Source organism: Scyliorhinus canicula, chromosome 29 (genome assembly GCF_902713615.1).
Source record: "Scyliorhinus canicula chromosome 29, sScyCan1.1, whole genome shotgun sequence".
Taxonomy (NCBI): Eukaryota; Metazoa; Chordata; class Chondrichthyes; order Carcharhiniformes; family Scyliorhinidae; genus Scyliorhinus; species Scyliorhinus canicula.
Genome location: NC_052174.1, coordinates 7318940 through 7337000, shown reverse-complemented (window position 1 = coordinate 7337000; position 18061 = coordinate 7318940). Strand labels below are relative to the sequence as shown.

The window sequence follows — 18061 nt, the reverse complement described above, 5'->3', positions numbered from 1 at the left end:
TGTTCCCTGTACACCAAGATCATTAATATATATCAGGAAAAGCAATGGTCCCAACACTGACCCCTGGGGAACTCCACTAGAAACCATCCTACGGCCCGAAAAACATCCATTAATTACCATTACTCTCTGTTTCCTGTCACTCCAAGAATTCTGTATCCACATTGCTACTGTCCCTTTTATTCCATGAGCTATTGCTTTTATTACACGTACTGCATAGAATGCCTTTTGGAAGTCCATGTATACCACATCGACAGCATTGCCGTTATCACACCGCTCTTACTTCTTAGACAAGCACCATCACCAGTTAGTTCAACAGGATTTTCCCTTCAGATTTCTCCTTTGCGTCACACAAGCTCCAGACAATGTCCATCTCCAACGAGGGAGAATCCAACCATCTCCTCTTGACATTCAATGGCATTATCATTGCTGAATCCCCCATTATCAATATCCCGGGGCTTGCCATCAACTAGAAACTAACTAGACCAGCCATATCAATACTGTGGCTACACGTGCGGGTGGCATGGTGGCACAGTGCTTAGCACTGCTCCTTCACATCGTGAGATCTAACCACAATGGGCAGGGCCCGGCCTTGCATGGCTAAGTGAGTTTAAGAACCCACTTAACCGTGCTGATCTAACGGCTACCCGCCATCTGGGCCTCGCTGAGGAGACCCGAGCCTGACGCCATTCAGTACTGGTCCCCACAAACGGAGGCCAGGTGGAATGATGCCTGGGGAGTCTCCAGGCGATTGGAGGGGTTGGCCTCCTGGCAGGGTGGTACCTTGGCACGGCTGATGGCACTGGGCACCTCGGCACTGCCAGGCTGGCATTTTGCCCACACCAGGACCGGCCGAGGGTTTCCTTGCCCATGTGAGGTGGCCCCCTTACAGGTAAGTTGGGGCATTTTGACAGGGGGTTGAGAAATTGGGACTCCATTTAAAAATGGCGCCCGATCTCTTCCTGCAGTGAGGATCTCCGTGCGGTGCAGGAAATGGCGCTGAGTGCGGCCTTGGAGGGACCTTCCCTGCTGGGGCACAATAAACAAACAGAGCCGTCAGATAGCGAGGTTGCTCCCGGGCCATTATTCCTGCACAGAACAGGCTCTATTTATTTTTGGTTAGATTGCGTCCGATTCCTGGTAGACGAGAGGCGAGGGAAATAACAGTGAAAAGGAAAGCGTGGTCTTCAGATGTTCTTAATTACAAGCAAAACACACTGCGAATGACTGGGATTAAATACCATTCAAGAAATTTCACAAATTATCTATAGCAGGTTAGGGCAGCATCTGCAAAGAGAGGAACTGAGTGGATGGGCAGAATTCTCCAGTCCTCCAGTGTCTCTCGGCAACGCAGTTTGCAGGCAGCGGGATTCTCTCTTCCCGCGGCCTGTCAATAAGCTTTCCCGTTGAAGCCGCCCCATGCCGCTGGAAAACCCGGTGCTGGCGGGAATGGGGAATCCCAACGGCCAGAGAATTCCGGCCCACGTTTCAGGTCGGTGACCCTGAACCATTTTACCACAGCCTGAGATTGGGAGAGATCCGACATGAATTAAAATTCTGTCTTTCGACCTGACTGACTTTTACTTGCCTTCTTTGCCAAACAGTATGATTGGGCTGCCTGGGTTCCCAACTCGCCCTGCTCAATGAGAAGACCTCCACCCACTAGAAAGGGGTTCGTGACCATGGAGGACATCATGGATTCACTGCCTGGTGTTAATCAGTCCTGCCTCCAGATGGCAATTACCTGGGTCCTTACCCGTCCCCAACCCGATAAGGTAAGGAATTGACAAGTCAACTTAATGGCTTATCAGCAACATAATTCTATTCACTCAAATTCTGAATCTTCATTGTCTGTAACGTACCTCACTCTGCCTTTACCATAAAGTCAGGGGATCAATAAGGAGTGGTGGAGTGCATACCAGGGGCAGTACCAGGGAAACCTAAAAATGACAAACGGGTGGCACGATGGCACAGTGATTAGCACTGCTGCCTCGCAGTGCCAGGGACCCGTGTTTGATTCCAGCCTTGGGTGACTGTGTGGAGTTTGTCCGTTCTCCCGTGTGTGCGTGGGTTTCCTCCGGGTGCTCCGGTTTCCTCCCACAGTCCAAAGATGTGCAGGTTAGGTGGACTGGCCATGATAAATTGTCCCATAGTGTCCAGGGGTATGTGGGTTAGGTGGGGTTACAGGGATAAGCTGGGGGAGTGGGCCGAAGTGGGGTGCCTTTTCAGAGGGTCATTGCAGACACGATGGGCTGAATGGCCTCATTCTGCACTGTAGGGATTCTATGGCAGTCCAACAACCACCAGATCAGGGCAAATATCTACAGTCCTGAAGCACCCAAATGTCGGACATCTTGGATCTGTACCCATTGAAGTTCAGAAGGTTGAGAGGTTTCCTGAATTAAAGATCTAAGATGCTGGGTGAGCGTGACAGGCCACATGCTGAGAGGATGTTTGTGCTGGAGTCCAGAACTAAGGGGTACAGTTTCAAAATAAGGGGGTCTCCCATTTAATACGAAGATGAACAGATGCCGCAGTGTGGCAACCCGGTGCTTTTCACAGTAACTTCATTGCAGTGTTAATGTAAGCCTACTTGTGACAATAATAAAGATTACTATTATTATATGAGGAGAAATTTTCTCTCTCAGTTGAGACTGTGGAGCTTTCTATCCCGGGGAGCATTGGAGGCTGAGGGTCATTGAATAGTTTACAGGCGATGTAGATAGATTCTTGACCAACAAGGGAGTCAAAGGTTATAGAGGGGTAGGCAGGAACATGGAGTTGCCACCACAATCAGATCAATCATGAATTTCCCAAGGTGAAGCAGGGTCAAGGGGCCGAATGGCCTAATCCAGATGGCCAGATGTTTGCATCCAGCTGTGAATTGTGGTGGACAATTAAACAACTAAACCAGAGGAAGAGTCTCCATAAATATCATCCTCCTCAATCATGAGGAGCCCAGCACAGCAACGCAAAATACTTCAAATTACTAACTTCAGCCAAAAGTGACAGGGGGGGGGTGGGGGAGATGATCCACCTCAGCCTCCTTCCAAGGTCAGCAGATTCATGGATACCATCGAACCCCTCCAGTGCAGAAGGAGGCCATTCGGCCCATTTAGTCTGTACCTACCCTCTGAAAATGCACCATACGCAGGCCCACTCCCCTAACCTATCCCCAGAACCCCACCTAACCTAAGGGGCAATTTTTATTATCAAGGCCAATCTGCCTGACGTGCACATCCATGGACTGTGGGAGGAAACCGGAGCACCCGGACGAAACCCACGCAGACATGGGGAGAAAGTGCAAACTTCACACAGTGACCCAAGGTTGAAATTGAACGGGGCTCCCTGGCGCCATGAGACAGCAATGCCGCCCCTGTGCCAGTCTTCAGCCGATTTGATTTACCACATGTGGTACTGAGAAATGGCTGAATGCGCTGGATGTAAAGGCTATGGGGCCCAGACAACATTCTGGCAATAGTACTGAAGCCTAGTGCTCCAGAACTAGCCACACCCCTAGTTCCAGTACAGCTACAGCAATGTAATCTACCCAATAGTGTGGGAATTTCCTGTAGGTACGCAAAACAAAACAAATCTAATCAAGCCAAACATCATCTCATCAGTATACTCAGGATTAGAAGCAAAGTGATAGAAGGTGTTCCCAAAAGGGTTGTTCCACCAGGGCCACCCAGCACCTGACCTCATCTCAATTGTAGAGGTGAGGTGAGAGTGACTGCCCTTGACATCAAGGCAGCATTTGACCGAGCAAAACTGGAATCAATAGGAATCAGGGGGGAAACTCTCCGCTGGCTGGGGTCATACCCGGCACAAAGGAAGATGGTTGTGGTGGTTGGAGGTCAATCATCTCAGCTCCAGGGCATCGCTGCAGGAGTTCCTCAGGGTAGTGTCCTAGGCCCAACCATCTTCAGCTGCTTCATCAATGACCTCCCTTCCATCATAGGGTCAGAAGTGGGAATGTTTGCGGATGACTGCACAATGTTCAGCACCGTTCATGACTCTTCAGACACGAGCAGTCCATGTCCAAATGCAGCAAGACCTGGACAATATCCAGGCTTGGGCTGGTAAGTGGTACGGGAAGCACGGTAGCATGGTGGTTAGCATAAATGCTTCACAGCTCCAGGGTCCCAGGTTCGATTCCCGGCTGGGTCACTGTCTGTGCGGAGTCTGCACGTCCTCCCCGTGTGTGCGTGGGTTTCCTCCGGGTGCTCCGGTTTCCTCCCACAGTCCAAAGATGTGCAGGTTAGGTGGATTGGCCATGCTAAATTGCCCGTAGTGTCCTAAAAAGTAAGGTTAAGGGGGGGGGTCGTTGGGTTACGGGTAGATACGGGTTTGAGTAGGGTGATCATTGCTCGGCACAACATCAAGGGCCTGTTCTGTGCTGTCACCTTGAAATTCGGTGGGTTGGTTTGAAGGGACATTGGTGTTACAATGGGGCAGGAAGATTCCGGAATGGAACCTTGGCACAAAAGACCATGATGTTTACTTTTTTCTTAAAAACGTGGAGTAAGAGAGTCACAGGACTGCTAATAGGAACAGGAGTAGACCATTCAGCCCCTCGAGCCTGTACTGCAATGGCCTCTATCTTTCTCAGTTATAAAATTAACAACTGATCCCACTTCAACTGCTGTTTGTGGGAGAGAGTGCCAAACCTCTACCACCCTTTTAATTCTAACAAGAAAAAAAACATTTATCAAGCATGAAAGGTTTAATTATAACAATAATAATCTTTATTAGTATCACAAGTAGTCTTACTTTAACGCTCCAATGAGGTTACTGTGAAAAGCCCCTAGTCACCACACTCCGGAGTCTGTTCGAGTACACAGAGAGAGAATTCAGAATGTCCAATTCACCAAACAAGCATGTCTTGCGGGAGGAAACCGGGACACCCGGAGGAAACCCTTACAGACACAGGAAGAACGTGCAGACTCCGCACAGACAGTGACCCAAGCCGGGAATCGAACCGGGGTCCGATTGTTAGCAGTGCTAACCACTGTGCCGCCCATATGTCGCAATATTCCCTTTCACATCATTTGTCCTCTCTGGGGACTGCCATTAGCACTCTTTCCCCTTGGTATCTGTGGCCATTAGCACCCAGTTTCCCTGGGTTTCTGTGGCTATGACTCATCTTTCATTCTCACTCCACTGTATAAATATTTCCCACTCTCTCCGTCTGTTAGCTTTGACAAAGAGTCATCGGGCTCGAAACGTTAGTTATTTTCTCTCCCTACAGATGCTGCCAGACTTGCTGAGATTTTCCAGCATTTTCCCTTTCGTTTCAGATTCCAACATCCGCAGTAATTTGCTTTAATACTCCCTTACTCCACCGTTATTTTAATAGATACTCACAGATTTTAAGATTACCATGGATTACAAAGTACATCTTAAGATACAGCAATCTCAGGAACACAAAGTCCCTTTAAGCACACAGATTGGCTGTGGTCAAAAGGTCCTGAAGGGTAGGATTTATGACCATTTGGAAATTGCAACTTAATCTGGGATAGTCAACACGGATTCGTGAAGGGTAAATCTTGCTTCACAAATTTGATTGAATTCTTTGAGGTAGTAACTAAGTGTGTAGATGAAGGTAGAGCAGTTGATGTCGTATACATGGATTTTAGTAAGGCGTTCGATAAGGCTCCCCATGGTCAGCTCATGAAGAAAGTACGGTGTGGGATAGAAGGAAATTTAGCCAATTGGATAAGTAACTGGCTATCACATAGAAGACAGATGGAAAATTTTCAGACTGGAGACCAGTTACCAGCGGTGTACCACAGGGATCAGTGCTGGGTCCTCTGCTATTTGTGATTATTATCAATGACTTGGAGGAGGGGGCTGAAGGGTGGGTCAGTAAATTTGCTGATGACTCAAGATTGGTGGAGTAGTGGATGAGGTGGAGGGCTGTTGTCGGCTGCAAAGAGACATTGATAGGATGCAGAGCTGGGCCGAAAAATGGCAGATGGAGTTTAACCCTGATAAGTGCGAGGTGATTCATTTTGGTAGGAAAAAATTGAATGCGGATTACAGGGTCAACGACAGGGTTCTGAGGAATGTGGAGGAACAAACAGATCTTGGGCTTCATGTCCACAGATCTCTGAAGGTTTCTGCTTAAGTGGATAGAGCCGTGAAGAAGGCCTATAGTGTGTTTGCGTTTATTAACAGGGGGCATGACTTTAAGAGCCGTGGGGTTATGCTGCAACTATACAGGACCCCGGTGAGACCACATTTGGAGTATTGTGTGCTGTTCTGGTCACCTCACTATAGGAAGGATGTGGAAGCATTGGAAAGGGTGCAAAGGAGATTTTCCAGGGTGCTGCCTGGTTTGCAGGATAGGTCTTATGAGGAAAGGTTGAGGGAGCTAGGGCTTTTCTCTTTGGAGCAGAGGAGGATGAGAGACAACTTAATAGAGGTTTATAAGATGATGAGGGGGATAGATAGAGTGGACGTTCAGAGACTTTCCTCGGGTGGATGGAGCTGTTACAAGGGGACATAATTATAAGATTCAGGGTGGGAGATATAGGAGGGATGTCCGATGTAGGTTCTTTACTCAGAGAGTGGTTAGGGTGTGGAATTGACTGCCTGCTGTGATAGTGGAGTCGGACACTTTAGGAACATTCAAGCGGTTATTGGATAGGCACATGGAGCCCACCAGAATGACAGGGAGTGGGATAGCTTGATCTTGGTTTCGGACAAAGCTCGGCACAACATCGAAGGCCGAAGGGCCTGTTCTGTGCTGTACTGTTCTATGTTCTACCCCCTCCCCTCCCACCTCTCTGCCTGTGGGCCTTAGCTGACCTTTCCGCCCTGTTTGGGTCCTTTGTATTGCCGCTGGCATGTGTTGCCCAGCATTGCTGTTTTTCATTCTGCTCCCTCTTGTTTTAGGGCCACACCTCCGCAACTTTGCCGCCTACGTTCTGTGGTCTGCCCCACAGGATTTTGCCCCCTTTTCCCTCCTCCCTGTTCCCCCATCCTCCCCCCTTTCCTTTACGTTTTTGTGACGTGTCTATGTGTCATGTTCCCCCCGCCCCTCTGCCGCCACTCTATTGGCTGCTGCCTAGGAATAGGTCTTGTGGAAGCCGTCTACTGACCCACGGATGGTGAATTTTATTTTCTCTAATTGGAGGAGTTCCGACAGGTCAGACAGCCCCCTGCAGCTTTGGGTGGTGCTGCTGTTCGCCAGCCGTGCAGGATTCTTCGGCAGACAATTAGAGGGACAAAGCCGAGGGCATCGTCCCCCTCCCCACGAAGAGGTCTGGCTGCTCTGAGACCCCCCAAGACGCCACTTTTGGCAATGGCTCCACCCTCACCCCCACAATCCTGGACACGGCCACAAAAAGGTTGCCCAGAACCTGAAGTCTGGGGCAGGCCCGAAACATGTGGGCCTCCCTGGCATCATTCACATTTGTTCTCCAACCCTGGGAAGAACCTGCTCATTCGGATTCTGGTTCGGCTTGCTCTGTGCACCACCTTTAACTGCATTAGTCTTGCGCAGGAGAAATTGGAGTTCGCCCTGTTCAGTGCTTCGATCCAGAGTCCCCCCCCCCCGCCACTACTCCCATCTCTAGTTCTTCCTCCCGTATTTCTCTCGTCTCGACTGGGGAGAGCGTTGCCCATACAGGTACCTGCAGTCCTCTTTTCCTAAGTCTCCCGCATCCAACAGTTTCTATATCAGTGAGTGTCTCGGCATCCAGGGGCACATCATCATTTCCCTACGGAGGAAACTTTTAAGTTGTTTTTGTCGTAACTCGTTTCCTTTGGGCAGTTGGGCCCTCTCCGTAAGTTCTTACAGCACCATTAAACCGTCATTTGTGGATAAGTCTCTAACTGTCAATGTCTCCCCGTCCGATCTCCACCTTTTAAAGGAGGCATCCATTGTTTCTGGCATGTACCTGTGGTTGTTGTAGATGGTGGACATTTAGATCAGGAAGAAGTGTTGCCTTATTTGGTACGCCATGCCCGGAGCATGGCGACTACCACTGGGCTCCTCGAGTGTTTGGTTGGTGGGGATGGGTGTGCTGTCGTGACTGGGGCTCGGAGGGACGTCCCTATCCTCCATCTTCACCCACTCTGCTCCTGGTTCCTGCCCCCATCCCCTCTCTCTCTGCTGTGGCCGCCCAGTGGTTGGTTTGGGAGGGCCAGGCCCCAATTGCTTTACCGTTGCTGGATCTTTTTTGAGATCCTTGCGTTCTTCACAGCTCCCCCCCCCCCCCCCCCCCCCCACCCAAAAACACACACACACACAAACGCCTTGATCAGTTTGTCAACCATATCGAAGGCCTTGGGGATGTAGATCGGGAGGGATCTGAACAGGAAGAGGAACCTGGGCAGTACATTCATCTTGATTGTCTGTACGCTCCCCGCCAGCGAGAGTGGGAGTGGACCCCACCTCTGCAGGTACTTCTTTACTTCCTCCACCAGACTGGTCAGGTTCCATTTGTAGAAAAAGGGAGACACTGGAAAACTAACAGAAATCTCGGGAGAACTGTCATCTTTATGGCCTGTATCCTCCCATCCAGTGACAACCGGAGCATATCCCACCTTCAAAAGTCCTCCTTCATTTGCTCCACTAACTGAGCTAGATTTAATTTATGTAACTGCTCTCACCCCCAGGCCGCCTGGATTCCCAAATACCGAAAACTTCCACCCACTACCTTGAACGGCATCCCCTCCCCCCAATCTCCTCTCCTGCCCCCTCGCCTGGACCTCACTCTTACCCATATTCAATTTATACCCTGAAAACCGACCAAATTCCCCTAGGATCCTCATCATCTCTCCAATATGCCCCCCAATGGTCAGAAATATATAGGAGTCGGTCATCCGTGTATAGTGAGACCCTGTGCTCCACCCCCCCCCCCCACCCCTCCCCCCGCACTATCCCATGCCAATCCTTCGGCGCTCACAGTGCCATTGCCAGTGGCTCTATAGCCAAGGCAAACAGCAGAGGGGAAAGCGGGCACCCTGCCTCCTCCGCAGGTGCAATGAAATAGTCTTACCTGCCCTGGAAGGTGACCCATAGTTTGGCTGGATACGGAATTCCAAACGTCACCCCGTTTTTGTACAGGGCTGCCTTCGCTCTAATAAATTCCACCCAGCGTTTGGCCAGGTCTTCCCCAATGTCCTGATAGATCCTGATCGGGTGCCCTTCCCATTTGGAGGACCTTGTCTGCCTCGCCCAGTTCAGGATTCCTTCCTGGTCTTGGTAGTGGTGCAGCTTAGCAATTATGGCCCGAGGCTGTTCCCCGGCCGTGGGCTGTGGTCATGGCGACATGTGGGCTTTGTCTATTTCTGGCGGCTTGGGGAAGCTGTCTCTCCCCAACATGTTTCCCAACATCCGGTTCCCTCCGACCGGCCCACTATCCATAGGTTCTGGCACCTTGACCTGGTTCTCGATTTTCACTTTTAGGATCCCCTAGTGCTGGCACCAACCTTGCCACCTGCGATTCCAGTGCGACGATCCAGTCATTCTGGTCTGTTGAGCCCTTCTCCAGCTCCTTTATGGTATTCCCCTGGGCTTCGAGCTGCCTCTCTGCCTTGTCCAGTGCCGCCTGCATGGCGGTTAGAGCCTCCACCACTGGCACCTTGACCACTGCCCTTGTGTCGGCCTTGATGGCTTAGAACATAAGAACATAAGAACTAGGAGCAGGATTAGGCCATCTGGCCCCTCAAGCCTGCTCCGCCATTCAATGAGATCATGGCTGATCTTTTGTGGACTCAGCTCCACTTTCCGGCCCGAACACCATAACCCTTAATCCCTTTATTCTTCAAAAAACTATCTATCTTTACCTTAAAAACATGTAATGAAGGAGCCTCAACTGCTTCACTGGGCAAGGAATTCCATAGATTCACAACCCTTTGGGTGAAGAAGTTCCTCCTAAACTCAGTCCTAAATCTACTTCCCCTTATTTTGAGGCTATGTCCCCTAGTTCTGCTTTCACCCGCCAGTGGAAACAACCTGCCCGCATCTATCCTATCTATTCCCTTTATAATTTTTAATGTTTCTATAAGATTCCCCCTCATCCTTCTAAATTCCAACGAGTACAGTCCCAGTCTACTCAACCTCTCCTCATAATCCAACCCCTTCAGCTCTGGGATTAACCTAGTGAATATCCTCTGCACACCCTCCAGTGCCAGTATGTCCTTTCTCAGGTAAGGAGACCAAAACTGAACACAATACTCCAGGTGTGGCCTCACTAACACCTTATACAATTGCAGCATAACCTCCCTAGTCTTAAACTCCATCCCTCTAGCAATGAAGGACAAAATTCCATTTGCCTTCTTAATCACCTGTTGCACCTGTAAACCAACTTTCTGTGACTCATGCACTAGCACACCCAAGTCTCTCTGAACAGCGGCATGCTTTAATATTTTATCGTTTAAATAATAATCCCGTTTGCTGTTATTCCTACCAAAATGGATAACTTCACATTTGTCAACATTGTATTCCATCTGCCAGACCCTTTCACTTAACCTATCCAAATCCCTCTGCAGACTTCCAGTATCCTCTGCACTTTTCGCTTTACCACTCATCTTAGTGTCATCTGCAAACTTGGACACATTGCCCTTGGTCCCCAACTCCAAATCATCTATGTAAATTGTGAACAATTGTGGGCCCAACACGGATCCCTGAGGGACACCACTAGCTACTGATTGCCAACCAGATTGAGTTCTTGTAACTCCTCGTGAGGAACACCCTCCACTGGCGAGGGGGAGCTCCGTGCACGGTCTGGTGGTTCCTCTCTGTTGGGTGTGTTTGAGGCCTCATCACCTCGTGCGTTCACCATCGCCTCTGTTCCCTTCTCCAGGCTTCTGGTGCCTTTTGCCTCTTTTTGCACCTGGGAGCTGCTACTACAAGGCATCGTTAGTTGGAAGAGGGTGAGGGGATGTTTTTCCCCCCCAATTCTGGCAGGCTATTTTCGGTTAAAAATGCCGAAATCGAAAATCTCAAGAGGAGAGCCACCTTTCGTTAGTCTGCTCAACACATCCCCATCACCGGAAATCTCCATTGGTCACATCTTCTGGTCCTGCCACTGTCAATGGCATTTTCCATTCAATCCCCCCTGTGCCATCGGGAAACGTGCTGGGGGGCTGCACCATCTGTGGGACCAGAATAGCCGCTGGCATGAACAGCCGGCAGATCTCGCCCTTTAGGTTTTACCCTTCCAGGTACAGAAACATTAAATTAAACCCACTGGACACTATACCTTATTTCCACTGTTTGCCAATACAAATCTAAATAACTGAAAACTACAAACCCATTTATTATTTTCTGCAGCAATGTCTTGGTGAATACAACGAGTATTTCACTGAAGAATCAGCGAAGGATCACATTAAGAGATTTCAGGAAGACCTGCAGAAAATCGATTGCACAATTCGGGAACGCAACAAGGGCCTGCCCCTTCCATACACGTACCTACTTCATCAGAACATCGAGAACAGCGTCAGCATCTAACGGGCAGAGAGGTCAGGCTCGGGGTGTATGTGCTGATGCCTCCTGGATCGCTGATGGTTACCTTAGCGCTTTGAAACACCTGAAGCTGTTATTTACTGGTGGATTGATTCATTGTTTGGGGTTCTTTAAGAAATCAACTAAATACCTATTAGGAAATAAAATGATTTAAAAAAATATTTAGTCTGCAAAAAGTATAATCAATGTTCTGGAAAATGAGGAAACTGTTGAATGCTTAAGGTCATGTCTGCACATGCTAACATTGTTTCGAAGTATGTTCTATGTAAACTCTACCTAAAGAAAAAATGATGTGTTGGACTGGGGTGGGGACAGTAAGAAGTCTTACAACACCAGGTTAAAGTCCAACAGGTTTGTTTCGAATCACTACCTTTCGGAGCTCCGAAACAAACCTGTTGGACTTTAACCTGGCGTTAAGACTTCTTACTGTAAATCAACAATAATATCGATATGCCATTGTACTGAAGACACGTTTAGCAAATTGCAACAATTAAGGCTAGTGACTAGTCATGACGAAAAGACTTTAACCGTGAGATAGCGCGTGAGAATCTGTATTGCGTAAATGATTAATGTTTCATTAACTAATCGCCTGTTGAGTGATTGACACCTTTTTGAACGAATCAGGGGGTCTCAGCTGAAAGTTAGAACCAATGGGAAACGAACAAGGAACTAAATTCCTCGCTTTTTGGAATTCTTAAAGCATCTATTAAATTACTTTTTCACTTACTTTTTTCAAAGTAATTTCTTTGCATTTTTCCTATGTTTATGATTAAAGCTTATTTCGCTGCGTCTTGACAAGTTCATGGATTATTTTGATCTCGGTTTTGATTCAGTTCTTATACAAGTGTATTAAGTAAAAATTGAGCAATAAAATCGTATTTTGGACCAATCAACTGGACTGTTTACCTTATTTGGGAGAAAAATAAGAGATCTCACATTGACTAAGGAGGGGTGGGCAGGTTCAAGGGTCATTGCACTCTTGTGGAAAGTGCCAACCTCAGTGTGTGTTTTAATAAAACAATTCTAGAGTTATTGCAATGTAACAATTAGTTTCTATGTTTAATGATTCTTTAGGGTGACACACCCGAGGATATAGTCTCACCTCTAGTACGTCTGAAACATGAGCAATGGTTAAATCACACAGGACGCATGGCACAGAACTCGGCCTTAGACCCAATAGATCCATGCTGCTATTGATTCCACACACACGCCTCCACCTACCCTTCTTTATCTACCCTGTTAACATTATCTATCCTTTTCTCTGTGTACATGACTTGCTTGGTATGGAACATAGAAGCAGGAGTACCCTTTCATAGGGTACATTTGGTCCAACTGCATGCAAGACTGCCAAGTGGTCCTTAAAAGGTGGACAATAAATGTCCCAGGCCTGCAATCTTGAACGAAGCAGAGGATCCAGAGGATTTCCAGCATGTCTTGGGACTGGCACACCTACGGCTATAACCCTGAAGTTGCCCATAACTGCGCGATGTCACAGTGGTTAGCACTGCTGCCTCACACTGCCAAGGATCCGGGTTCAATTCTGACTCCGGGTGACTGTGTGAAGTTTTGTACCTTCTCCCCATGTGTGCGTGGGTTTCCACCAAATGTTCCGGTTTCCTCTCACAGTACAAAGATCTGCGGGTTAGGTGGATTGGCCATGATAAATTGCCCCTTAGTGTCCAAAAGATTAGGTGGGAATACGGGTATAGGGCCTGGGTGGAATGCACCTTCGGAGGGTCAATGTAGACTCGATGGGCCGCAATGGCCTCCTTCTGCACTGTAGGGATTCTGTGATTCTATTCGAGGAGTGGGCCATTCAGCCCCTTGATCCTTGCTCACCATTTAATGAGATCATGGCTGTTCTGTGGCCGAGCTCCATACGGCACAGATCCCTTAATATCTCTGCTGAACAAATCTCAGATTTAAAATTAACAACTGATCTTTTTTTTTTATAAATGTTTTTTATTGAGTTTTCATATTTTATATCCAACAAATTACAAATTGTTAGAGAGAGAAAAAAAAACGCAAAAATTAATATGTATATTTACAGGCAAGCATCTTCATGATAACAACTGTGGCTGCCCCCTTTAACCGGCATACATATTTTACATTCCCCAATATGGCCGAGGCACATGTTTATAGGCATTTATTTACAGTTTGGTTTTGGGCCTTAGCTAGCCATCAAACCCCCATAACGAACCCGTAGACCCCCCCCCCCCCCCCGGGCTACCCTCCCCCGATTCCCGTCCATTTTCCCCTGATTCTTGGCCACCCGACTATTCTTCCTCTTGTTCGTTGGCCACAAACAGGTCCCGGAACAATTGCATGAATGGCTCCCACGTTCTGTGGAAGTCGTCATCTGACCCTCGGATGGCGAATTTGATTTTCTCCATTTGGAGAGATTCCGAGAGGTCGGACAGCCAGTTTGCAGCTCTGGGCGGTGCTGCTGACCGCCAGCCAAACAGGATTCTACGGCGGGCGATCAGGGAGGCAAAGGCAAGGGCGTCCGCCCTCCTCCCCAGGAATAGATCTGGCTGGTCCGAGACCCCGAAGACCGCCACTTTCGGGCATGGCTCCACCCTCACCCCCACCACTTTGGACATAGCCTCGAAGAAGGCTGTCCAGTACTCCACAAGTCTGGGGCAAGACCAGAACATGTGGGCGTTGTTGGCCGGGCGTCTTTGGCACCGTTCACATCTATCCTCCACCTCCGGGAAGAACCTACTCATACGGTTTCTCGTTAAGTGGGCTCTATGTACCACTTTTAGTTGCGTCAGGCTGAGCCTTGCGCACGTGGCGGTGGAGTTGACCCTATGCAGTGCTTCGCTCCAGAGTCCCCACCCTATCTCAATCCCCAGGTTGTCCTCCCATTTCATTCTTGTTGCGTCCAGTACGGTGTCGTCCCTTTCTACCAGTCGATCATACATGTCGCTACAGTTCCCTTTCTCTAGGATACTTGCGTCCAGTAGGTCTTCCAGTAGTGTCCATCGTGGCGGCCGTGGGTACGTCCCTGTCTCCCCTCGTAGGAAGCCCCTGAGCTGCAGGTACCGTAGCTCATTCCCCCCAGCTAGCCGAAACTTCTCCGTCAGTTCGTCCAGTGTTGCGATCCTGTCGTCCGTGTATAGGTCCCTGACTGTCAGTGTCCCCCTGTCCTGCCTCCACCTTTTGAAGGTGGCGTCAGTCAGTGCTGGTGTGAACCTATGGTTGTTGCAGATGGGAGCCTTGTCCGACATTTTGGTCAGGCCAAATTGCTGCCGCAGTTGGTTCCAGGATTGGAGGGTGGCTGTCACCACTGGGCTGCTGGAGTGTTTTTTGGGTGGGGATGGGAGTGCTGCCGTGGCGAGGGCCCGGAGGGAGGTCCCCACGCAGGAGGCCTCCTCCGCACGCACCCACTCGGCTTCTGGCTCCTGGATCCATCCCCTTACTCGCTCGGCTGTTGCCGCCCAGTGGTAGAGTTGTAGATTCGGGAGGGCTAGCCCCCCCCCGGATTTTGTTTTTTGTAGGACCTTCTTTGGGATCCTAGCATTTTTCCCCCCCCCCCCCCATACGAACGCCATGATAAGTTTGTCCAGCCCTTTGAAAAAGGCCTTGGGGATGTAGATCGGAATGGATCTTTTACTTCCTCCGTCAGGCTGGTGAGGTTCCATTTGTGGATCCCTTTCCAGTCATGGGCTATTTGGATCCCCAGGTAGCGGAATTTGTGTTGGGCTTGTTTGAACGGCAGCCCCTTTAGTGCTGCCCCCCCCCCCCCCCCCTTCCTTGCGGGTGTACTGGGAAGATCTCGCTTTTGCTCATGTTGAGTTTGTAGCCCTAGAAGGCTCCAAACTCTTTCAGGAGCGCAATGATTCCGTCCATGCTGCTTTGTGGGTCCGAGATGTAGAGGAGCAGATCATCTGCATAGAGTGAGACTCTGTGCTCTCTGCCTCCCCTTTGGATCCCCCTCCAATTTTTTGCTGCCCTGAGCGCAATTGCTAGTGGTTCGATTGCTAGTGCGAACAGCAGCGGGGACAGTGGGCATCCTTGTCTGGTGCCCCTGTGCAGCTGGAAGTATTGGGAGTTGGTATTGTTGGTCCGTACACTCGCCATGGGGGCGTTGTATAGGAGCTTTACCCAAGCGGTGAACCCTGTTCCAAGCCCGAACCGCTCCAGTACCTCTATGAGGTATTTCCATTCGACTCTGTCGAAGGCCTTTTCTGCGTCCAGGGAGACGATCACCTCTTGTGTTCTCTCCCCGGAGGGGGTCATTATCACGTTCAGCAGGCGCCTGATGTTCGCGGTAAGCTGTCTACCTTTGACGAAGCCCGTCTGGTCCAATGTGACCACCTCAGGTACACAGTCTTCTAGCCTTTTGGCTAGGATTTTGGCCAGTATTTTGGCGTCTGCGTTCAGCAGTGAGATGGGTCTGTATGACCCACATTCCGTTGGGTCTTTGTCTTTCTTAGGTATCAGCGAGATTGAGGCCTGTGCTAACGTAAGTGGCAGTGTGCCCCTAGCTAGCGAGTCTGTGAACATCTCCCGCAGGTGCGGGGCCTGCGCTGTCGCAAATTTGTTGTAGAAGTCCGCCGGGAATCCGTCCGGTCCCGGCGCCTTCCCCGTCTGCATGGAGCTAATGCTGTCCATGATCTCTCCCAGTGCTAGTGGTGCTTCCAGGTCCCGTTTTCTGCCCTCTCCCACGACTGGTATGTCCAGTCCATCAAGGAACCGGTTCATCCCAGCCTTCCCCGTTGGGGGCTCTGAGGTGTACAGGTGATTAACAACTGATCTAACTTCAACTGCTGAGAGAGTACCAAACCTCTATCACCCTCTGAGTGAAGGAGTTCTTCCTAACATCTCTCCTGAGAGGTCTAACCCTAATTTCTAGACTATGCCTCCTAGTTTTAGCATCTCCAGCCAGAGAAAATAGTTTATTTTTAGCTACCCTGTCTTTTCCTGTCATAAAGGTAGAAACACAAATGGTCATGGAAGCATAGATTCCCTACAGTGCCCAAGGAGGCCATTCGGCCCATTGAGTCGGCACCAACCCTCTGAAAGAGCACCCTGCCTCGGCCCACTCTCCCTCCCTATCCCCGTAACCGCACATAACCTGCACATCTTTGGACACCAAGGGGCAATTTATCATGGCCAATCCACCCAACCTGCACATCTTTGGACTGTGGGAGGAAACCGGAGGAAACTCATGCAGACACGAGGAGAAAGTGCAAACTCCACAAGGACAGTGAGCCAGCCGGGAATCGAACCTGGGCCTTGTGGAAAAATAATGCAGTGGCAAAAGAGCAGAAACGTGAATTTAAAATGGCAAGAACTGGGTGCTTAATGTACAAGAATACAGATGCCTGGATGTAAGTGGAATCCCAACAACTTCAAAGCCGTTAGAAAATAGCAGACGGGATACAATCCAGGGATTCTTTGCGGCCCATTACCAGGGTACCCAGTGTTTGCTCGTGTCAGATAAGCCTTTGAGTAATGAACCCACTCTCTTCACCCCTAAGTGAGCCAGCTCCATTGTGGGAGATAGGCATCTCCTATGGCTTCACAGTTTTCATGGCAAAAGGTCAACTTCTCTGTGACTTGTAATTCTTGGGTCTGAAAACTGTAGTGTGGAGTTGGCACCATTTTGTAACGTATATTCGAAAGGTCTTACCCAAGCTCTCAATTCCTCTTTGCTAATTCAAGACCTTTTGATGGCCCATTCACCTGGTATAAACTATGTACAGAACCAGTTTAATCCCATGGTCATGACGTGTGTGGTACTTTTGAAAAAATCAAAAATCCCCTTTTGAAAAATATTTGTTGTTCATAGAACCTCATAAAACTGTCTGAAACAATTCACCTCTTAATCTAGCACAAACACTGGGGCATTGAGAAAGGGATCATAGAGTGGACAAGTTATTACGATCACATAAAGATGTCAATCAAGCAAAGTTTTCTCCAGCTGCTAAAACTACCTCCCAATCAGATAGTCCTTGCATAGTTCTGGGTTCTCGAGCTTCGATTGACATGGGAATACCACCACCTGGATAATCTAAAATCTAAACTTGAATCTGACGATGAAATTAGAACTGATTTGGAAAACAAAATCTCTGAACTCCAGCAGTTGCCTGTTCAAATAGCAGAAGTCCAAAATCAATTTTCTGAAGTGGAGTTAAAATACCAACAGTTGCAATTAAAAACTGAGCAAATTGAACATGAAAATTGCAAATTAATCGAAGGAAAGTGTGTTTTAGAAAGAGAATTACAAGATGCAAAGTTCAAATTTGAACATGATGATGCTGAACTCCAACAGTTATGTGTTCAATTAGCAGAATTCCAAAATCAAATTTCTGAAATGGAGTTAAAACACCAACAGTTGCAAATAAAGACTGAGCAAACTGAATTTGAAAATTCCAAGTTAATTGATGAAAGATGTGTTTTAGAAAAAGAATTGCAAGATGCAAAAGCAAAACTTGAACATTATGATGAAATTGGAACAGAATTGCAAAACAAAACTTCTAAACCCCAGCAGTTATCTTCTCAAATAGCAGAATTACAAAATCAAATTTTTGAAGTGGAGTCAAAATACCAAAAGTTGCAATCAAAATCTGA

General features: G+C 48.6%; 1 protein-coding gene across 1 annotated transcript in view; it reads left to right on the top strand.

Moving 5' to 3' along the window:
* Window positions 1–11464, top strand: part of LOC119958292 (polyunsaturated fatty acid 5-lipoxygenase-like) — an 81334-nt gene extending 69870 nt beyond the window's left edge. The window contains exons 13-14 of the mRNA XM_038786725.1: window positions 1602–1772; window positions 11288–11464. Of these exons, the coding sequence (XP_038642653.1) occupies window positions 1602–1772; window positions 11288–11464 (348 nt within the window). The remainder of the gene's footprint in view (window positions 1–1601; window positions 1773–11287) is intronic.
* Window positions 11465–18061: the final 6597 nt, after the last annotated feature.